Source organism: Nuphar pumila, chromosome 3, assembly GCF_984573655.1.
Source record: "Nuphar pumila chromosome 3, dmNupPumi1.hap1.1, whole genome shotgun sequence".
Taxonomy (NCBI): Eukaryota; Viridiplantae; Streptophyta; class Magnoliopsida; order Nymphaeales; family Nymphaeaceae; genus Nuphar; species Nuphar pumila.
This window is the reverse complement of record NC_143251.1, coordinates 2,612,193-2,630,179: the sequence shown is the minus strand read 5'-3', so window position 1 is coordinate 2,630,179 and position 17,987 is coordinate 2,612,193. Positions and strand designations below refer to the sequence as shown.

The following is a 17,987-nucleotide window of genomic DNA, read 5'->3' as shown; positions in this document are numbered from 1 at the left end:
ACATGATAAGTTTAAGTCCAACAATCAACAAGCAAAATAATAAGAGAATATCAACCATGAATGCATAAAAGAATATGTTCATAATAAAAAGAAAATTCATGTTCAATATCACTATTTCATGCAAAACAAAAATGGCAATCAAGCACTTTGATTTTAATTGAAATTGAACTAATTTGCACACTTTGACCACTTTTCTAGAATTTCAGAAAAGTCAGAGGAAAGGTTTGCAAGAATAATCCCCCCAAAAAAGAGGATTTAAAAAGTAATAGATTTTTTTTTTTGCAAAAAACAGAAAATCTGACCCTGTTTCAGAAAAAAAATTCAGAGACTGAGTCTTTTCTAGAATTTCTAGCAAAAACTAGGACTTCTGCTGTAATTAAGGGACCCAAAAGTAATACATAACAAAGACTATGATACTGTTGTAATTTTATAGCAGAAGGATATAATCGATAATTAAACTAAAAGTTGAGGTATTAATGTAAATGATCTGAAAAAGGATACAACCAAAATTTCTGACAAATATCGGTGCAAAAAGGTAATTTGACCTGGAAACCAGTATATAAGTCTTTTTTTTTTTAAATCGACAGAAGCTTCTTGATGAAGCTTCTGTTTTTATTTCTCTTTTTTTCTTTTCTGTTTTGCAGCCGGCGAGATCGCTGCTGGTTCGTTCACCCGAGAGAGGAAAAAGCCGGTGATGGCGTCAGATCTGTCCTGTAGTCGCTGGAGCAGGTGTCGCCAGAGTTACAATGGTGAGAAAGAAAGAAAAAACAAAAAAAAGATGGTAATCCCCTTTTTTCTGTTTTGGTTTTGTTTTTTTTTTTGTTTGTTTCTCGACAGTGAGAAAAACCACCGGCAGATCACCAAAGAAAAAAAACTGCTTTATGCCAGTTTTTTTTTTAGTCAATGATAGGATGTCGTTATCTGATGGGTTGTTCCCCCCAAAAAAATGACAAGGTGTTGTCAAGGGGTCGTCGAAAAAAAATAGATGCCAAAAAAAATGGCGATAAATAACGGTAATCCTTAGTTTTTATTTAGTTTTTTTTATGTTTTCACAGTTGTCAGATGACAAGGATGCCAAAAAAGAAAATTTGTGGTCGGGCGTCCCACTGTGTTGCTTTCCCCTCTTTTGATGTTGTTTGTTTTGATTTTTTTTTCTAAGGTTGCCCGATGTCGGCGACCTCTAGCTTCTGTGTTTTTTTTGTTTTGTTGTTGAGGTCGCATGCTGGAGGCGATCCTTTTTTGTATTTAAAAAAAAAAGAGACCCTTATCTCTTCTGCTTTGATACAAAGGTCGGGGAATCAAACTTTACTTTAATTTTTTTTTGTTTTTTTTAATTTATTTATTTATCGAGGTCGTCGGATGTCGGCGACCTTTTTTGTTTAAAAAATGGAGACCCTCTCTCTCTTTTTTTTTTTGTTTCTTTTTCTCGAGATTGCCCGAGACCCTCTGAAACCTGATGCAGATCCTAGATGGGGTCTGCCCCCTTTTTTTATACTTTGCGAAAAAAAGAAAAAATGTCGATCTCTCCTTGAGAGATTTTGCCCGATATCTAAACAAAAATAATAATAGCTCTGACCTCTTTTTTTTTATTTGATCTTTCTAGTGACGTTTGCTCGGTGATTTGGAGTCGGTCGCGTGCATACCACCGAAGCTGACATACCATCGAAGCTGGCTCTGATATCACTGAAGGATTGGTACGAAGGAGAGAAGTGGAGATTAAGATCGATTTATGTAAACTGCCTGCTTCAAAGGGGTTTCTGCTCACGCTTTTCTCTTACTGATGAGTAATCTCTCCTCCTATATATAGAGAAAGGTTGTTGAGAGTTTACCGCTCTTTGGGTATCCGTTTACCTTAACAATGATATATCGTTTCACCTGAAGCTCATCCGGAACGAAAGACTCATTCTGGATAAAGCCCTCATAGATGACAGTCTCAACCGTTAAAGGAAGAGTAGGCCCTCTTCTTTTTTTAACGGGTGAAAAATCTCCATAAAATATAACCACGGTTACTAACAGATGTGAAAACTCTCCGACTTTTTTCCTTTTTCTTGGGTTCTAGCTTCTTTGACTAATAAATAGAGGAGGGAAGGTTGAGAAAACTTGAATTAAAAGGCAAAAGAAGAAGAAAGCAACGACACGACCCACAGAAGAGAAAGAGAAAACGTCAATGGAGGGGGAAGATGACTCTTCTTTTTCTTCTTCCATTACCAGTCTTACTGTTCCCACCATCCCAACCGACATCACCACGGCCATCCTCTCAGGGCTCCCCGTGATGTCTCTCCTGCGTTTAAGGTGCGTCTGCAAGGAGTGGCGCACCCTGATCGACTCCAAAGATTTCGTAGAGATGCACCTCCGTCGAGCCAGGCAGAAGCACTCCTTGGTCGTTGAAATGAAGGAAGATCTTTGTTTCTTTGACGCCAATGGTATGATCTTCCGCATGGGGAAGGAGGAGCTCTGGCAGACAGCTTCGTTGCGACACCCAAGAACCGGCGACGTCAAAATCAGGCACTCTGTCCTATCATGGTGCGATGGTTTGTGCTGTTTGAGCAACGATAATGTCTCCTCCACAACCCCAACAAGGCCCCGGGTCTACCAGGTCGTCAACCCTGCGACGCGAAAGAGCGTGAAGCTTCCCAAGTCCCGCCTTTGGAAACCGGAAATCTGCCAAATTGTTCGTGATCCCGTCTCTGGTGTCTACAAATTGCTCCTCGTTGAATCCATGTATCCCCATTTCGAGTGTGAGATCTTCTCCGTCGGGACCGACACTTCATGGCGGAGGCTTGACGGAGCGTACGGGTCTCGCCGGCCATTGTTGGCGGTGCCGGCTGTTAACGGCGCTATCCACTGGATCTTCCATCCTAATTTTGACAGAGAAACTAGCCATGTTGTTCCAAGTTCACAGCCCATGATCGTGGCTTTCGACGTCGGGAAGGAGAGGTTTCGGACCATACCGTATCCTGAATGCTTGTCTCTGGACGAAAACTTCGACTCCTTGGTGGAACTTCGGGGGTCACTATGTTTGCTTCATTTCGATGTTGTAGGCTTAAGAATGGAATTTTGGGTGTTAAAGAACTATCCAAGTTTCGTTTGGATCAAAGATCATAGTGTTGATTGTGAGTTCCTCCACAAAGCCCAGATGGGTTGTTTGTTGATGCATACTATGTACTTTGGGACTATCAATGATGAGGAGATTCTGCTTCTGGTCAGGTTGATGGAAGACGAAGAAGATAACGAGCTATTCTTTTATTTGTGGAAAGAATTCACCGTCTCTTACTATCCCGGCCGCAAGCTGTTCCGAAGCATGGAGCCTAAAGTTGTGGACAACCTACAGATTAAAGTCAATTTATACATTGAGAGCCTGGCCTGGGTAGGGACAATTGGGCTTGAAACAGATACAGGTGAAACTTGCCCTTGTTTTTCATATCTAATACGTTATTTTCCTAAGCTTTGATGCATCCTTTCTTGTTAGGTTCAAATTTGCTTGCGTTTGTGTATCAGTTGTTTTTGTTATTTTAGTTAAGATTTAATCGAGGAAGTAACACCATGGTGATCCTTGAATTTGAAGCCAACTTTACACATTTGGGTTATTAGACGTATTCATTGTCATTGTTTGTTTGGCCTCACGGTGATGGATTATTAATGCTGAAGCGCTGCTTCTTTTTAATTAGAAGGGAATATATGGATTCTTAGTTAATGATGTGATTATATGCATGTTTCTTGTTCTTGTTCTTACCTTGATCTCGATTTTCTTTTTATCGACAGATAATGATGTTGGTCAGGAAGAAGATAACGATGGTAGTCTTCATGATGCTCGTGGGACTGACAATGGTAGTGGAGGAGCATAATTCTGAATATGATTATTATTCTGAATGAATAAAGCATGTGAGAACTCCAGGAAAAATTAATTGGAATTAAGTGGTTGATATCTCGGCTTCATTCTTGGGTCCGAGGCATTCATTTGTCGAGCTTTGTGAAAACTAACTTAAGAGAGATTGGTAACTTTCCAATCAATTGGTCAGATTAGAAAAAAAAAAAAAGATAAATGTGATCTACATGTTTCATTCGAGGTTTTTGAGTTAGATGATTGGGACACGTAAAGACTCCGAGAATAGATCCTCAACTTCACAAATTTTATCTCAAATATATATATGATTTTGAAAAAGAACACACTCCAAAAGGTATAGGCTGAGTGAAAGAGATGTTGATGACTTGGGTGCACATTGCGTATACGTACTCACAAGGGCTCCTCTCATTTGGTAGAGGCGATTTGTGAACCTCACCAAGTTAACCAAACATTACGAGTTTGAAAATCCACGATGGCATCTCTCGCCGCAAGGCCGCAGCAGAGGGGAGACCTCAAGGGTTTTATCAACCAGTGTTCTGCCATGATAAGGCCATATATATATATATATATATATATATATATATATATATATATATATATATATATATATAAAGGGGTGGCAATCGGGTTGGGTTGTCGGGTCGGGGCGGCAGGTCAGCATACCTCAACATGAACCCGACCCGTTTATTAAACGGGTAACCCGACCCGACACGGTTAACCCATTTAATAAACGGGTCGAATCGGGTAAACGGGTTGGTGGGTTAGTAGGCGGGTTGGGTACGAGTAAACGGGTTGGTGGGTCGGGGTCGGGTAAACGGGTTGACCCGCCCGCCTAACCCGTTTATTAAATGGGTCAGCCAGGTTGGCGGGTTGGCATACCCTTAACACGAACCTGACCCATTTAATAAACGGGTTAGGCGGGTCGACCCGTTTACAACATGAACCCGTTTAAGCCAAACCCGAACCCGGCTAAGAAACGGGTTGGCGGGTCGTGTCAGATTTTGCCACCCCTATATATATATATATATATATATATATATATATATATATATATATATATATATATATAGAGAGAGAGAGAGAGAGAGAGAGAGAGAGAGAGAGAGAGAGAGAGAGAAGCGCGTGAATGGTCGTTTTCTTGCAATGTTTTCCAGTTGTTAGCCAAAATATATCACTCATTTACTTGTTTTCCTATCGTAATAATTTGGCTAGATTTCATGTTGATCTATGTTTAGTTTCTTGCCCATGTCTGACTAGTTAAGTTTAGCCCGTTGAAGCCTTAATGCTTTTGCTCGCTTATGTTTGGTCTAATTTGGCTATGTTGGCACCATACTTTTGCAATTGTGCACCTTGCCCTGTTTGGCTACACCAGCTTCGTTGAGGCACACAATTTCGTAGAATTTTCATTTCCCTCTTCTACGACTTACTGCCCAACGCGTAGATGTGTAGATAATGACTCATTGCCCACTGTTTTAAGTACTTGCCCGACACGTTCAATGCACTTGACGTTGCACCGCAGCTTGCTCCCAAAGTAAAGCTATGACAATCAGTTAAAATAATCTTTAACATCAAACCTATGGTAGAAAAGTCCCAAAATATCTTCGGATGAGTATTATATTTTCTCCATTCCTCAGGCTTTTTCAAACAAAACAGCCAGCGTGAAACGATAAGGCTTCCGTTTTGGGGGGGGGTTTCAATTCATTATTGAAATCTTTTAGGGTATTTTAAAAAAGTCCGTCTAGCGTATCACCAGCAGCCCACTTTATGTAAATGCATTTTACATCCACGAGTGATGTACGAAACGGCAATTTTTATCCTTTTTTTAAAGAGCAATTCATTCTATCTTGTCCTATAATTGCTTTTTTTATTATTAAAAATGAACAGTCAACGCATCTTAATCACTTAGTTTTAACTTAATAAAGGTCAGCCCAATGTATTTAGCGATAAGGATAGTGATAAAGCCGTTGAAACTAACAGAGATAAGGATCTCTCATAAAGCAACTTCAGCGTCAACTTGGACTCTTTTCATGATAGTTGGTTACATTTGAGCATCTTTCATCATAACATCGAATTTTGGATGCTCATGTGGCTGAAACTTGACTTAAGACACTAAGTTCTCTCACACAAAGTTGTGGGTAGAACACTGTGTCTATCAAAACATTCACTTTCTTGCCGGATAAAGTGTCAGACTCTCATGAAATTAGGGACGGATTTGCTTTCCAAAGCATAGCATCGGTCAATCGGTTCTTGAATGTTTTCAAGTTCTTCATGGTTCATTTCTTTCATAGTTTTTCCTTCTTCCAACTCATATTCATCTTCATTATTGGTCACTATCAAGCACTTTAGAGATTTGCATTTGTGTCCCGGCATCTCATTGCTCTTGCAATTAAAACACAAGTCTTTCTTTCTCAATTTTTTCATCTTTTTCCTAGAGATACGCTTCACTTTAAGGTTATTGGGATCTCAAAATTTAACCCTTTTGGTTGGTGTAGGCCTTGATATGAACTTTGAATTTCAATTGACATTCATGAAGCTTTTTTAAATCTCATGCATTCTTTTGTATTTTTCTTCAATGATGCGTGCTTGAAGATAGCAATCCTCAAGTGTTTATGAATTTTTAGTCAATAGCTCATGACGGATGTCATCTTTTAATCTACCAATAAATGAGCTCAAAAGAGCATCTTCATTCCATTCACCACAAAGAGAGCATAAATCATCAAATTGGGCTTGGTACTTTTGTATGAATCCAATTTGGCGAAGTTGCTTCATCTCTACTCCGTAATTGGTATATGGCGTTTGGCCAAATCTTTTGAGAAGCTCATGCTCAAGAATATTCTAAGTAGGATAACCATGTCATTGGTCAAACCAACAGAACCAACGAAGAGCTTTACCTTCAAAGCTCATAATGGCACATCAAACCATGTGTTTGTAACTCACATTGTGGCTTATGAAGAATTGTTGAGCCTTATACAACCATTCTATTGGATTTTCCCCAAAAAGTTAGAAATTATAACTTGATCGATCTTGAAAATTTTGTCTCATAGTGGTTTTCGAAATGACTAAAGGCTTGGCCATTGTGCTCACATTCGGGTGTGTGATCCCACCCTTGTATGTCATCATCATGTTCAATCTCTTCTTCAAAATGGTCGTCTCAGGAAAGGGCTGCTTCGGTGGTGCCCCCATCCACATACGCATTTGGCCCACATGCCTTGCGCGTGGGCAGAGCCTTGCCGTGCGCATGGTGAGCTGGCTCCATCAGAGGGTACGTGCCATGCATGGTTTGCACAGGCTCTATGATAGTGTAAACGTCGTGCGCTTCACTCATTGTCTCTGCCAAGGGATAAGTGCCATGTGCAAGGCACATTGATGCACCATGCACATCATTCATATGCATGCTCATATAGTGAGGTTGGCATGTCTTGCATGTAGCACGTCATAGGATACCGTCCACCCACACAATCGCCAAATGCATTGCGTGTTCTAGGGTAACACAGATGTGGGTTGCTGCCTAGCACGTCGTACACAGGTGTGCAATGCCGCAGGGCATGTGTGTTGGGCACGTCATGCACAAGAGTATGTGATGCATCCAGATTTTCATCTTGCATGTTCGGTTGTAATCCGTGCATTTCACGTGCACGAATTACCGATGGTCCTATTGTGAGTTCACCATCTTTTGCAGGTTGCACATCGAATGTACGCACATCCGGAGGAACCTTCTGCTGTTGAGGTTGCTTTCTAGCTGCTCAAAAATGCAATTTCATCTCCAACATCATCTTCAAGAAACTTTGTTGCGGCTCGGTGATCTTGATATCAAACTAAACTATTCTAATTTGCCTTCCACTGAAACAGTTTGGGTGATGTTCTCATCAAGGCACTCTTCCATTCGCTGTTGGAACTGCTCCAACACAACTTTCTTGAGCAGTTTCACTTTTGGCGGCATGACTCTGATACCAAATATTGCACTACGACTAGGAATCGTTCACCGCACTAGTCACCAGCTCATCCATACTCGCTTGTACCTTATAGACTGAAGCACAATCATTTGCTTGAGGCATAACGCTCACACGATTGACTCAACACACATCACACTTAGGTGCTAACAAGCACAACGCACATAGGTGCTAAGTGTGTCACTATGCACACAAGCGCTAACAGGGCATGACGCACACAGGCGCCTCTCTACACAAAGCTCGCACAAAGTATTATATAGTGCTAACACTTATGAGTGCTACGCAATTCTCATTGCTGATGAATGCTAAGTAACGCAAGACATGCACCGATGTTGCAAATTCAAGATATGCACTCTCCTCAACATCGTGCGACCATGCAGATGATCTGGAGACCTGCAAACATAAGCATAGTCTACAGTATGCACATCATCTAAGATCAAGGCAGTGTTAATGCACTTAGCTTGATGCTTTGAATCAATGAGATGAGAAAAGAGCTTAGCTACGTCAGAAGCAATATGTAGATAATGTGGATGTACTATGACTGAGATAGCATAACCTCTGACTCAGGCGGTATTCGATCGAGCTTCTGTAGCTAATAGAAATATGTCAAAACTTAGCATCATTTACATAAATTCAATTGTTGTGCTTGCACTCATCTGTTAATGATTCAAAACATTCATGAGCTGAGTGCTCAATGATTCATCTGGATGCGAGACACAGTTTAGACCCTACGCGGTGATCAAATGGAGATATTCAAATGCTACTGTAAGACCCATGAATTTTTTGAGAAAATTCAATACATGATGAAATTTTAAAATATACTTATGTAGATCTATGTATATATATATATATACATCGTAATGATATTATATCGAGTCCCTAAATTTTTATTCAAAATATATATAACTATATGAATCAAACCACCAAATTTTTTAAAGGGCTTAAACCCATTTCATTATAGATATTTTACATCAAATAAGGTTTTTAGAAATGTTTGAGAGTTGTAGAAATTTAGAAAGTTGAATTACAAAAAACCCTAAGTGTAATTTCAAAAGGGGATACATTTTAAGTAATGAGACCAAATTGGAATTTAACGAAAAATAAAAGAGGGCTTTAAATTTTTGAGATGTTGGCATAGGGCCAACATCACCCTAAAGGGCATGGGTGCACTCTAGAGTGCAGCCCATGCCATTTTGAAGTGACTAGACAAAAAAATGATTTTAAAACTTGAAAATCGCCCAAGGGAGGGGCAGTGGCATTTTTGAAAGAAAGTTAAAAAATCGAATGAAATAAGCCTAGTGGGGCATGTGGGAGGCTTGAATGAAATATTTCAAGTATGTCACCGCCTAGAAGGGTGTGGCATACACCCCGGCCATCCATCTTTTCCTTGTAATTTCAACCGTCCATTTGAAAACTCTAGGCTATTTATGCTTTTTGAGATCCCGTGCCAACTCCTGTGAGAGTTGAAGTTTTTGACCCAAACTCTGAGACAGTCTTGCGTACTTCACCAGCATCTGCTCCTCATCCTAAGCAGAGACGGTGTATGAACCAGAATGACTATCGAGACTACCACATCATTCAAAACTAAAAAGATGTTGCTTTGTTTGATTGCGGAGCTTTACATTCCTTTATCTCTGATAGATTTGCTAGAACTTTGTTTGTTCTTGTTGAACCCTTGAATTACCCATTGGAGGTTCATACTCTAACTAATGATCATTCTTTGTGTGTTGAGTATATTCCTAGTTAGTGGTAGGTCAGAACTTACCATCTGAAGTAATCCTACTAGACATGACTGAGTTTGATGTCATTCTAGGCATGGATTGGTTATTCGAGTATCCCGCTCAAGTCTGGTGTTGAGAATGTAAAGTTGTCTTATCTCATCCCAATCGTTCAATTATGGAGATCAGATTTCCTCAACCTATACGAAACAGTCATTTGATTTCGTCTTTTAAGGCTCAGAAGTATTGCGGAATGGAGGGTACTGCATTCTTGGTCAGTATTGCCCCAGTTGAACCAAATATAGTCCCTATCGAGAACCTGGATGTAGTTCAAGAGTTTTCGGATGTGTTCCTTGAGGAACTGCTCGGATTACCTCCAAGGTGTGAGATCGAATTTTGTATTGAGTTGTTGCCTGGAATTACTCTGATTTCTAAGACATCGTATCGTATGGCTTCAACAGAACTCAAGGAGCTGAAACAACAATTGTAATAGTTGATGGAACAAGGTTTCATCCGACCGAGTGCATCTCCATGGGGTGCACTACTTTTATTCGTGAAAAAAAAGATGGATCTATGAGGTTGTGCATCGACTACATGATGCTCAACCAAGCGACGATCAAGAATAAATATCTATTATCGAGAATAGAAGACCTCTTCGATCAGTTACAGAAAGCGAATATATGCTTGAAGATCGACCTCAGATCGGGTTATCATAAACTCTTAGTCAAGGAGGAAGGTATCTCGAAGATAACTTCTTGAACTAGATACAGATTATATGAGTTCATAGTGATGTCGTTTGGGCTCACTAATGCACCAACAACGTTTATGGATTTAATGAATCAGATCTTTCGTCTATTTGTGGATACCTTTATGATCGTGTTCATCGATGATATCTTGATCTACTCAGATAATCCTAAGCAATATCAAGAGCATTTGCGTATCATTTTGGGAGTACTTCAGGAGCACAAATTGTTCACCAAGTTCTCTAAATGCAAGTTTTGGCTCAAGTGAGTCATGTTTTTGGATCACGTGATATCTAATGATGGAGTGTCAGTTGATCCAGCGAAAGTTGAAGCCGTGTTAGATTAAAAGCAACCTCAGAATGTCTCAGATATCCAAAGTTTTCTTGGGTTAGCTGGGTATTATCGACATTTCATTTAAGATTTCTCTAAAATTACGCTAACGATGATGAAGCTTTTGCGTAAAGGAGTCAAGTTTGAGTGAACTGACTCATGCGAATAGAGCTTTCAGATTCTGAAGATGAATCTAACGACATCCCTTGTCTTAGCATTGCCTTCAAGCAGAGGTGGTTTTGTGGTGTAGACACCTCAGGAACAGGTTTGGATTGCGTGCTAATGCAGCACGGTAGAGTTATCGCGTATGCATCAAGGCAGTTGAAAGTTCACGAAAGGAACTATTCAACTCATGACTTGGAGTTAGCGGCAATGGTGTTTGCCTTGAAGTCCTGACGACACTACTTGTATGGAGATACGTTCAAGGTCTTTTCTGACCACAAGAGTCTAAAGTATTTATTTTTTCAAAAGGAATTAAATATGAGACAATGTCGTTGGCTCGAGTTTATCAAGGATTACGAGTTCGTGTTATCTTACCACCCTGGTAAGGCAAACGTCATGGTGGATGCGCTTAGTCGCAAATCGAGCAGAGTTCTAGCTAGTCTTGTGTAGAATTAGAAGTTGATCAAAGATTTTGTAGCTTGAAAGCCATTTTCGCTTGGAGGCAAAACCATCCAATTGTTTGGATTGACTATTCAATTAGAGATTTTGCCTAGAATTATTAAGGCACAGAAGCAAGATGAACGTTATGAGAAGTTCGTAGCTCGAGCACGTGAGGATGACTAAACTTTTTGCATTGATGATGACGGTAGTATCTGTATGGAGCATCGACTTTGGGTGCCTGATAACCCTGAGTTGAAGAAGAAGATTCTTGATGAAGCTCATCTGTTGATGTACACCGTTCATCCTGGTGGTACTAAGATGTTCAAGGATCTTTAGCAGAAGTATTGGTGAAATGGTATGAAGTGAGAGGTAGCAGCGTACGTATCGAGGTGCTTGACTTGCCAGCAAATCAAGATTGAGCACCAACGTTTCAGAGGTTCCATGCAGAGGATCAAGATTTCTCAATGAAAGTGGAAAGATGTCACTATGGATTTCGTGGTAGGCTTGCCGCAAACCAGACAAAAGCATGATGCGATTTGGGTGACTGTGGATAGACTCATCAAGTCTGCTCATTTTCTACCTATCCAGATCAGTCAGTCGCTTAAAAGTTTAGCCGATTTGTATATTCGAGAGATTGTACGGGTACATGGTGTCCCAGCATTGATCATTTTGGATTGTGATCCAAGGTTTACGTCATGACTTTGAGAACAGTTGCAGTTAGCTTTGGGGACAAGGTTGAAGTTCAGTATTGCCTTTCACCCTTAGATTGATGGACAGTCAGAAAGAATGATTCAAACGTTAATAGATATGTTGTGAGCTTGTATGCTCGATTGGAAAGGTGAGTGGGATACACACCTGTGTTCAGTCAAGTTTGCCTATAATAATAGTTATCACGCTAGTATCGAAATAACTTCACACGAAACTTTGTATGGGAGACCTTGTCGCTCATCATTATATTAGGTCGATATCAGCGATAGATTCAACGAATCACTGATTGTTCTTCAGCACTACACACAATAAGAGCAAAAGATTCGAGAGCGTTTGAAAGCAGCTCTAGATAGATAGAAGAGTTATGTCGACCAGAGATGGTGAGCGCTTCATTTTGATGTTAGTGATAAGGTCTTCGTGAAGGTTTCACCGACAAAGAGTATTTTTCATTTTGGTAAGAAGGCAAAATTGAGTCTTAGATACATTAGATCGTTCAAGATTCTTGAACGAATTAGAGAAACATCATATCGGGTTGAACTACCTCAGCAATATGCCCAGATTCATAACATTTTTCACGTGTCGATGTTAAGGAAGTACATTCCTGATCTATCACACGTCATCAGATATGAGGACATGGAAGTACAAGAAGACTTCACCGTATCCGAGAGATCAATCGAGATCATCAATCATCGAGATCAAGTTCTACGTACCAAGACCATTCTATTGGTTAATGTGCGTTGGCAACATCATGGCATCGAAAAATGCACATAGGAGCCTGAAACGAGTATGAGAGAGAAATACCCTAACCTTTTTGTTGATTGATGTTTGTGATTTCGGGGACGAAATTCTTTTTAAAGATGGTAGGATGTAAGACCCATGAATTTTCTGAGAAAAATCAATACATGATGAAATTTTAAAATATACTTATGTAGATGTATGTATACATATATATATATATATATATATATATATATATATATATATATATATATATATATATATCGTAATGATATTACATCGAGTCCCTAAATTTTTTATTCAAAATACATATAACTATATGAATCGAACCACCAAAATTTTTAAAGGGCTTAAACCCATTTTATTATAGATATTTTACATCAAATAAGGTTTTTAGAAATGTTTGAGAGTTGTAGGAATTTAGAAAGATGAATTACAAAAAACCCTAAGTGTAATTTCAAAAGGGGATAAATTTTAAGTAATGAGACCGAATTGGAATTTAACAAAAAATAAAGGCGGGTTTAAATTTTTGAGATGTTGGCATAGGGCCAACATCACCATAAGGGGCATGGGCACACTCTAGAGTGCAGCCCATGCCATTTTGAAGTGACTAGACAAAAAAATGATTTTAAAACTTGAAAATCGCCCAAAAGAGGGGTGGTGGCATTTTTGAAAGAAAGTTAAAAAAAAATCAAATGAAATAAGCCTAGTGGGGCGTGTGGGAGGCTAGAATGAAATATTTCAAGTATGCCACTACCTAGAAGGGGGTGTGGCATACACCCCAGCCATCCATCTCCTCCTTGTAATCTCAACCGTCCATTTGAAAACCCTATGCGATTTATGCTTTTTGAGAAAAGGAAGAGAGAGAATACTAGACGTTTTTGGGCTCTCTCTCTCTATCCCTCTCTTCCAACCGTGAGATTCTCTTCTTCCTCTCTTTTGTGCTCTTGTGTAGGGGTGGGTACCGAACTTAGGACTCCCCTCTACACTCTAGGCAAAAGGGAGAGCCACTCTTCCTCACACCTTTGAAATCGCATGGTGAGCTTTTCTCTTAGAATCTTTTTTTTTTTTTTGAAAAATAAAAATGCTAATGCTAGCATGAAGCTGATTTCCCTTGCATTTTATGAAATGCAAGGGAAGAGGTGGATTTAAGACTTTCTAATGGAGCATTTTGTTTACGCATGTTATAATGCGTGAACCATGTATATCGTTCGGCTCTTGTGCAAATGCATGACTAGCACATTCTTTTCCTTTTAAGTTTAATGCACTCAAGCATGCTCACGCACGAAAACCCCATGTTTCTCATGTTTTCATCCTATTCAACGCATGGCCTTGAGTGCTTTTCTTCTTTGAACCGATGCAGAACCTTCACGGTGCCAGGGACCGAACCCATGAGGCTCGATCATCCCATGGGCTTCGACCATAGATCTATCCCTGCTGCAAAGAAACCACCCAGTGATGGGTCGGTCTGCAGCAGAGCAACCACGCTCAATGCCCTCCTTCTTGGTGCGGCCTGCAGTCCTAGTGTTTTTAGGACCAGCTGGTCAGATACCGGCAACCCCAGGGATTCTGCCTTACTATGGCAGCAGTCCCGGGGGTCTGCCCAATATGCGGAAGGCAGCCATGACGTCTGCCATTTAGGGATGCCCTGTAGCGAACGTCCAATTTTTCTTTGGGTCGGCTTAGGCCGTATGGTTGCAACGCTGTCTAAGGTTGGACTGAGTTGAGCCTTTCATAATTTAGGTGGCAAGTCTATGGGTGTGACAAGTCTGGACGTATTCGGTCTAGACCAGTTGCAGCCTGGACCCTCCATGTTGCCGAGTGCTCCTTCCCTACCCGGTGTCGACTGCAGCCTGCACACCTAACCCTTTGGGTGTTGACATTAGCCGAAAGGCTACAGTCTGGACCAATACCGGACCAAGCCAAGCCCTTACTACATGTGTGTGCTCATGGTGTGACAGGTCTCGGTCTGAACCTTGATTAGACTGGTCACCTCTCAGACACCAAAACTGGCCTCCCTTCTTGCCTTCGACCTTCGGCGCCCCGCAGCCTAGACAAGCCACATGTATCGCCTTGCATCCAGGTGCCTTGCTGCCAAGTAGTAGCAACAACTTGCTACTGATGAATCGGTCCTAGTCTAGCCCGAACCCCCCCCCCCCCTACGGATCCCTTGTTTTTCACTAACCTACCTGGTCCGTGTGCATTCTTGTACAGATCTAAGTGACGATCTATGAGGCTCAACTGGGGTTTGAACCATTCGGTTCAGACCAGGTCTGATATACCCCAGCGACCAGACCTCGGTCTGATCCTACCAAGACCCAACTTGAGTCAGATCAGCCTTTGCCAATGTGGGACCTGACCAATTTGCGCGGGGAATGTCCCTCCCGTCTAGTGAAAGCCCGACATCCTCCTGAACATTTTGAATATTGTACTTTTTTGTTGTAGCTATGAGGTGGTAGGTGTTGCTTTGCATTTTGCGTGGGCTACGTAATGCATGCCTTGGCAGCCCTTTTCCCCTATTGCATTTCCTGCAGCATTAGCACTTTGCGGGCAGCGCTTCTTGGCTCTGTTGTTCACAGATTGAGCACCCCCTTGGCAGCAGCCTATTGATGGGAATACCCGACATTTGTGCGCTTTGTTGCAACGTGATTTATGGTGCAATGGACCCACATTTTTGTGTCTCTTGGCAGTGCTTATATCGCTGCCAATACCCTGCAGCTTTAGGCATTTCTTGGCAGCACTACGCAAGCTGCACTTCTCCCTCTGGTGGTGCTCGCGATGGTGAAATGATCGTTGCAATATTTTCTGCATTCATGACACTTGTAACAGCACCTCGTGTGCTACATTTGTCCATAGCAAGGTGTACTTGCTGGCAGCACCAATTGGCTGCAATCTTCCGTAGATGTGGCACCATGTGGTAGCATTCCTCCCGCCTTATTTTCCTTGCAGTTTTGGTGCTTCATGGCAATGCCCTTCAAGCTACACAATTCCGCATTTGTGATATATGTCTGGCAGCATGTTTCTTGCTACGATTTTTTTTTTCTGCATACTCGATGCGCGTGGCAGCATTTTGCCTAGCTGCATTGTTTTGCATAAAAGTATGCATTGGCTGCATTATCTTGCTGCATTTTATATGCGGTTTTGGCATGCTTGGCAGCACCTCACTTGCTGCCAATCTTCTGCAGAAAATCCCTATATGGCAGCACCTCGCTTGGTTGAACCCTATATGCCAATCTTTTGTAGAAGCGATGTTGTAAGGCAGTGCATTGGTTGCTGCAAATTCCAGCAATGACAAGTCTCGTAGCAGCACCCTGCTTGAGGCATTTAGCCTACGGTTTTGGCAAGCATGGCAACATCTTGTTGGCTGTAGTGTTTGATGTCTCTTGTTCTGTATGTTTACACTTATGGCAGCTTGTATGCATCGATGAATTGCATATATTCGAACTCTAAAAATATGTTACAGCATGATATATGAATTGCCACATGACACATGCACTTCTCGCACATCTTGACACATATACGAATTGACCATGAGAAGCATGTGTAGAATAGTTGTGACTTGCTTAAATGCTTTCTATAAAAGCATGATTGTGTCAAGTGTCTCGGACTTGTGGACGGGTCATGAAATACGATGGTGCGAATTGCCTATAAGAAGCATATAAGAAATGATGCATGTCTTGTTAAAATGATATAGTTCAAAATCTAGAATTTTTGAAACTATGCTTGTTAAGTTTTGACAAAAACACATTCACTGTTGGCACATCATGTCGGTAAACTAAATTTGCTAAGTTAAGCATGCTTTTGTTATCAAGTGTCGTAAATTTATCGTTGTTCCATAAAATGCAATGTATGCTTAAATGGAGTCATGTACGTTTCATATAACACATGATGCATGTTATACACTTGGCACTTGATTCATCCCAAAAATGAAAAGGGGACTTAGGGCACCATTATAGGGGTATAATTGTCCTTTAAGACTTGTATGTTGAAAACTCCATGGTGAGTTATGTATGGGCGATAGACCCACTTTGTGAGTTGAGCTCACTTGCGCATGATGTCATACACCCCTAAAAAGGAAATGTTGCTGTCGCTTTCACTGGCAAAGTGCTCTTCTTAACTTTGTTGTACTAGAGCACGTGAATGGGCATGCTAGACCTTGTTGTGGTGTTCATGTTGCCCTGCGGAAAACATAGACTTTATTGTGGTGTTCATGTTGCCCTGCGGAAAACATAAGGCAAATGTACCTAAGTACCTCGAAAGGAGGGAATGTGTACTAACTAAAGCCCTAAAAAGATAAACCACTCGATTGCCCATTCACAAAATGGTTCACCTTGGAGAGGGTGGATGGTACAACCCTGAGTGACCAGTCGATTTTACGACACATTTAAGGAGCAATGGCATCCTTTGGCCTTCAGTCACTTAGAGTTAGGGAAGTCAAGCTTACCTATTGAGGTACCTTAACTACTGCAGTAGTGTGGATTGCAATCTATACATATGCGAGGTTTTCTCTCAGCCACAGGCCGCTCGCATGAGGTTTACTTGGTTTGTAGGTACCCCGGTTATCACATACAATAGAATAACAAATGCCAACAGTATTTTTCATAGAATGTGAGGTTCCTTCACATACCCGAAGGAGTAATTAAGATAGAACAATTAAACTAGCTTGCTAACTGCTGACTTAGTTGTGAATATAGCTGCTTAATTACATTGCTTATGATATTTCAGTTTCATGCTCATTACTTAAAAATTATATTCATTGTTAGCTGCTTGGTTACATGAGATATGATTTCAAATGCATGCCTGTTATACTCTACTTAATATTGATCTTGTCCCTCATGCTTACAGTTACACTTGCTTACATGTAATATTACTGAAATAGACAAATGTTTTTAACTGTTCCATCATGTTAGACTTACTTACGCTTTCATAATGGTTAACTATGTTGATAATTGCAATTCATGCTAGCTCTGCTTATGTTTTTTATAAAATGGTAAATTATGAATGTTATCTCACCAACTCACAAGTGTATTGACTCCATTTTATGAGGATGCAGGTGATGATTGCTAGTGGTGTGATGGCGATCGATGCGCGGCAGAGAATTGAACCCACACTTTAGACATTTGCGATCTTGGTAGCTGGTTTTGAAAAATCTCCTGCTTTTGGGAGACATTTTTGTAGAGGGAATGATGTATATCTTTTTTTGTCTCATTTTGTAAACCAATAACAATGTAATGATTCTACTTGTTGTTAATCCTGTAACCCACTCAAAATTTCTAATTGTTTTCCCTTATGGTTTTTTGCTTACGCAATACTTCAAAAAAATAATTTACTCTAAAAATCTATGAATTTTTCA

General features: G+C 40.6%; 1 protein-coding gene across 1 annotated transcript; it reads left to right on the top strand.

Annotated features, from left to right (window-relative positions):
- Positions 1-2,117: 2,117 nt before the first annotated feature.
- On the top strand, positions 2,118-4,011 carry LOC149841630 (putative F-box protein At1g32420). The gene is made up of 2 exons (XM_090001097.1): positions 2,118-3,398; positions 3,763-4,011. Exons 1-2 carry the CDS (start codon positions 2,168-2,170, stop codon positions 3,843-3,845), a joined length of 1,314 nt encoding a protein of 437 aa, XP_089857223.1. The 5' UTR covers positions 2,118-2,167; the 3' UTR covers positions 3,846-4,011.
- Positions 4,012-17,987: the final 13,976 nt, after the last annotated feature.

Excerpts from the sequence above, each read along its gene's own strand:
- LOC149841630 (XM_090001097.1), top strand. The coding sequence starts at position 2,168 with ATGGAGGGGGAAGATGACTCTTCTTTTTCTTCTTCCATTACCAGTCTT. Across the intron at positions 3,399-3,762 it reads TGGGCTTGAAACAGATACAG|ATAATGATGTTGGTCAGGAA; the intron begins GTGAAACTTGCC and ends TTTTATCGACAG.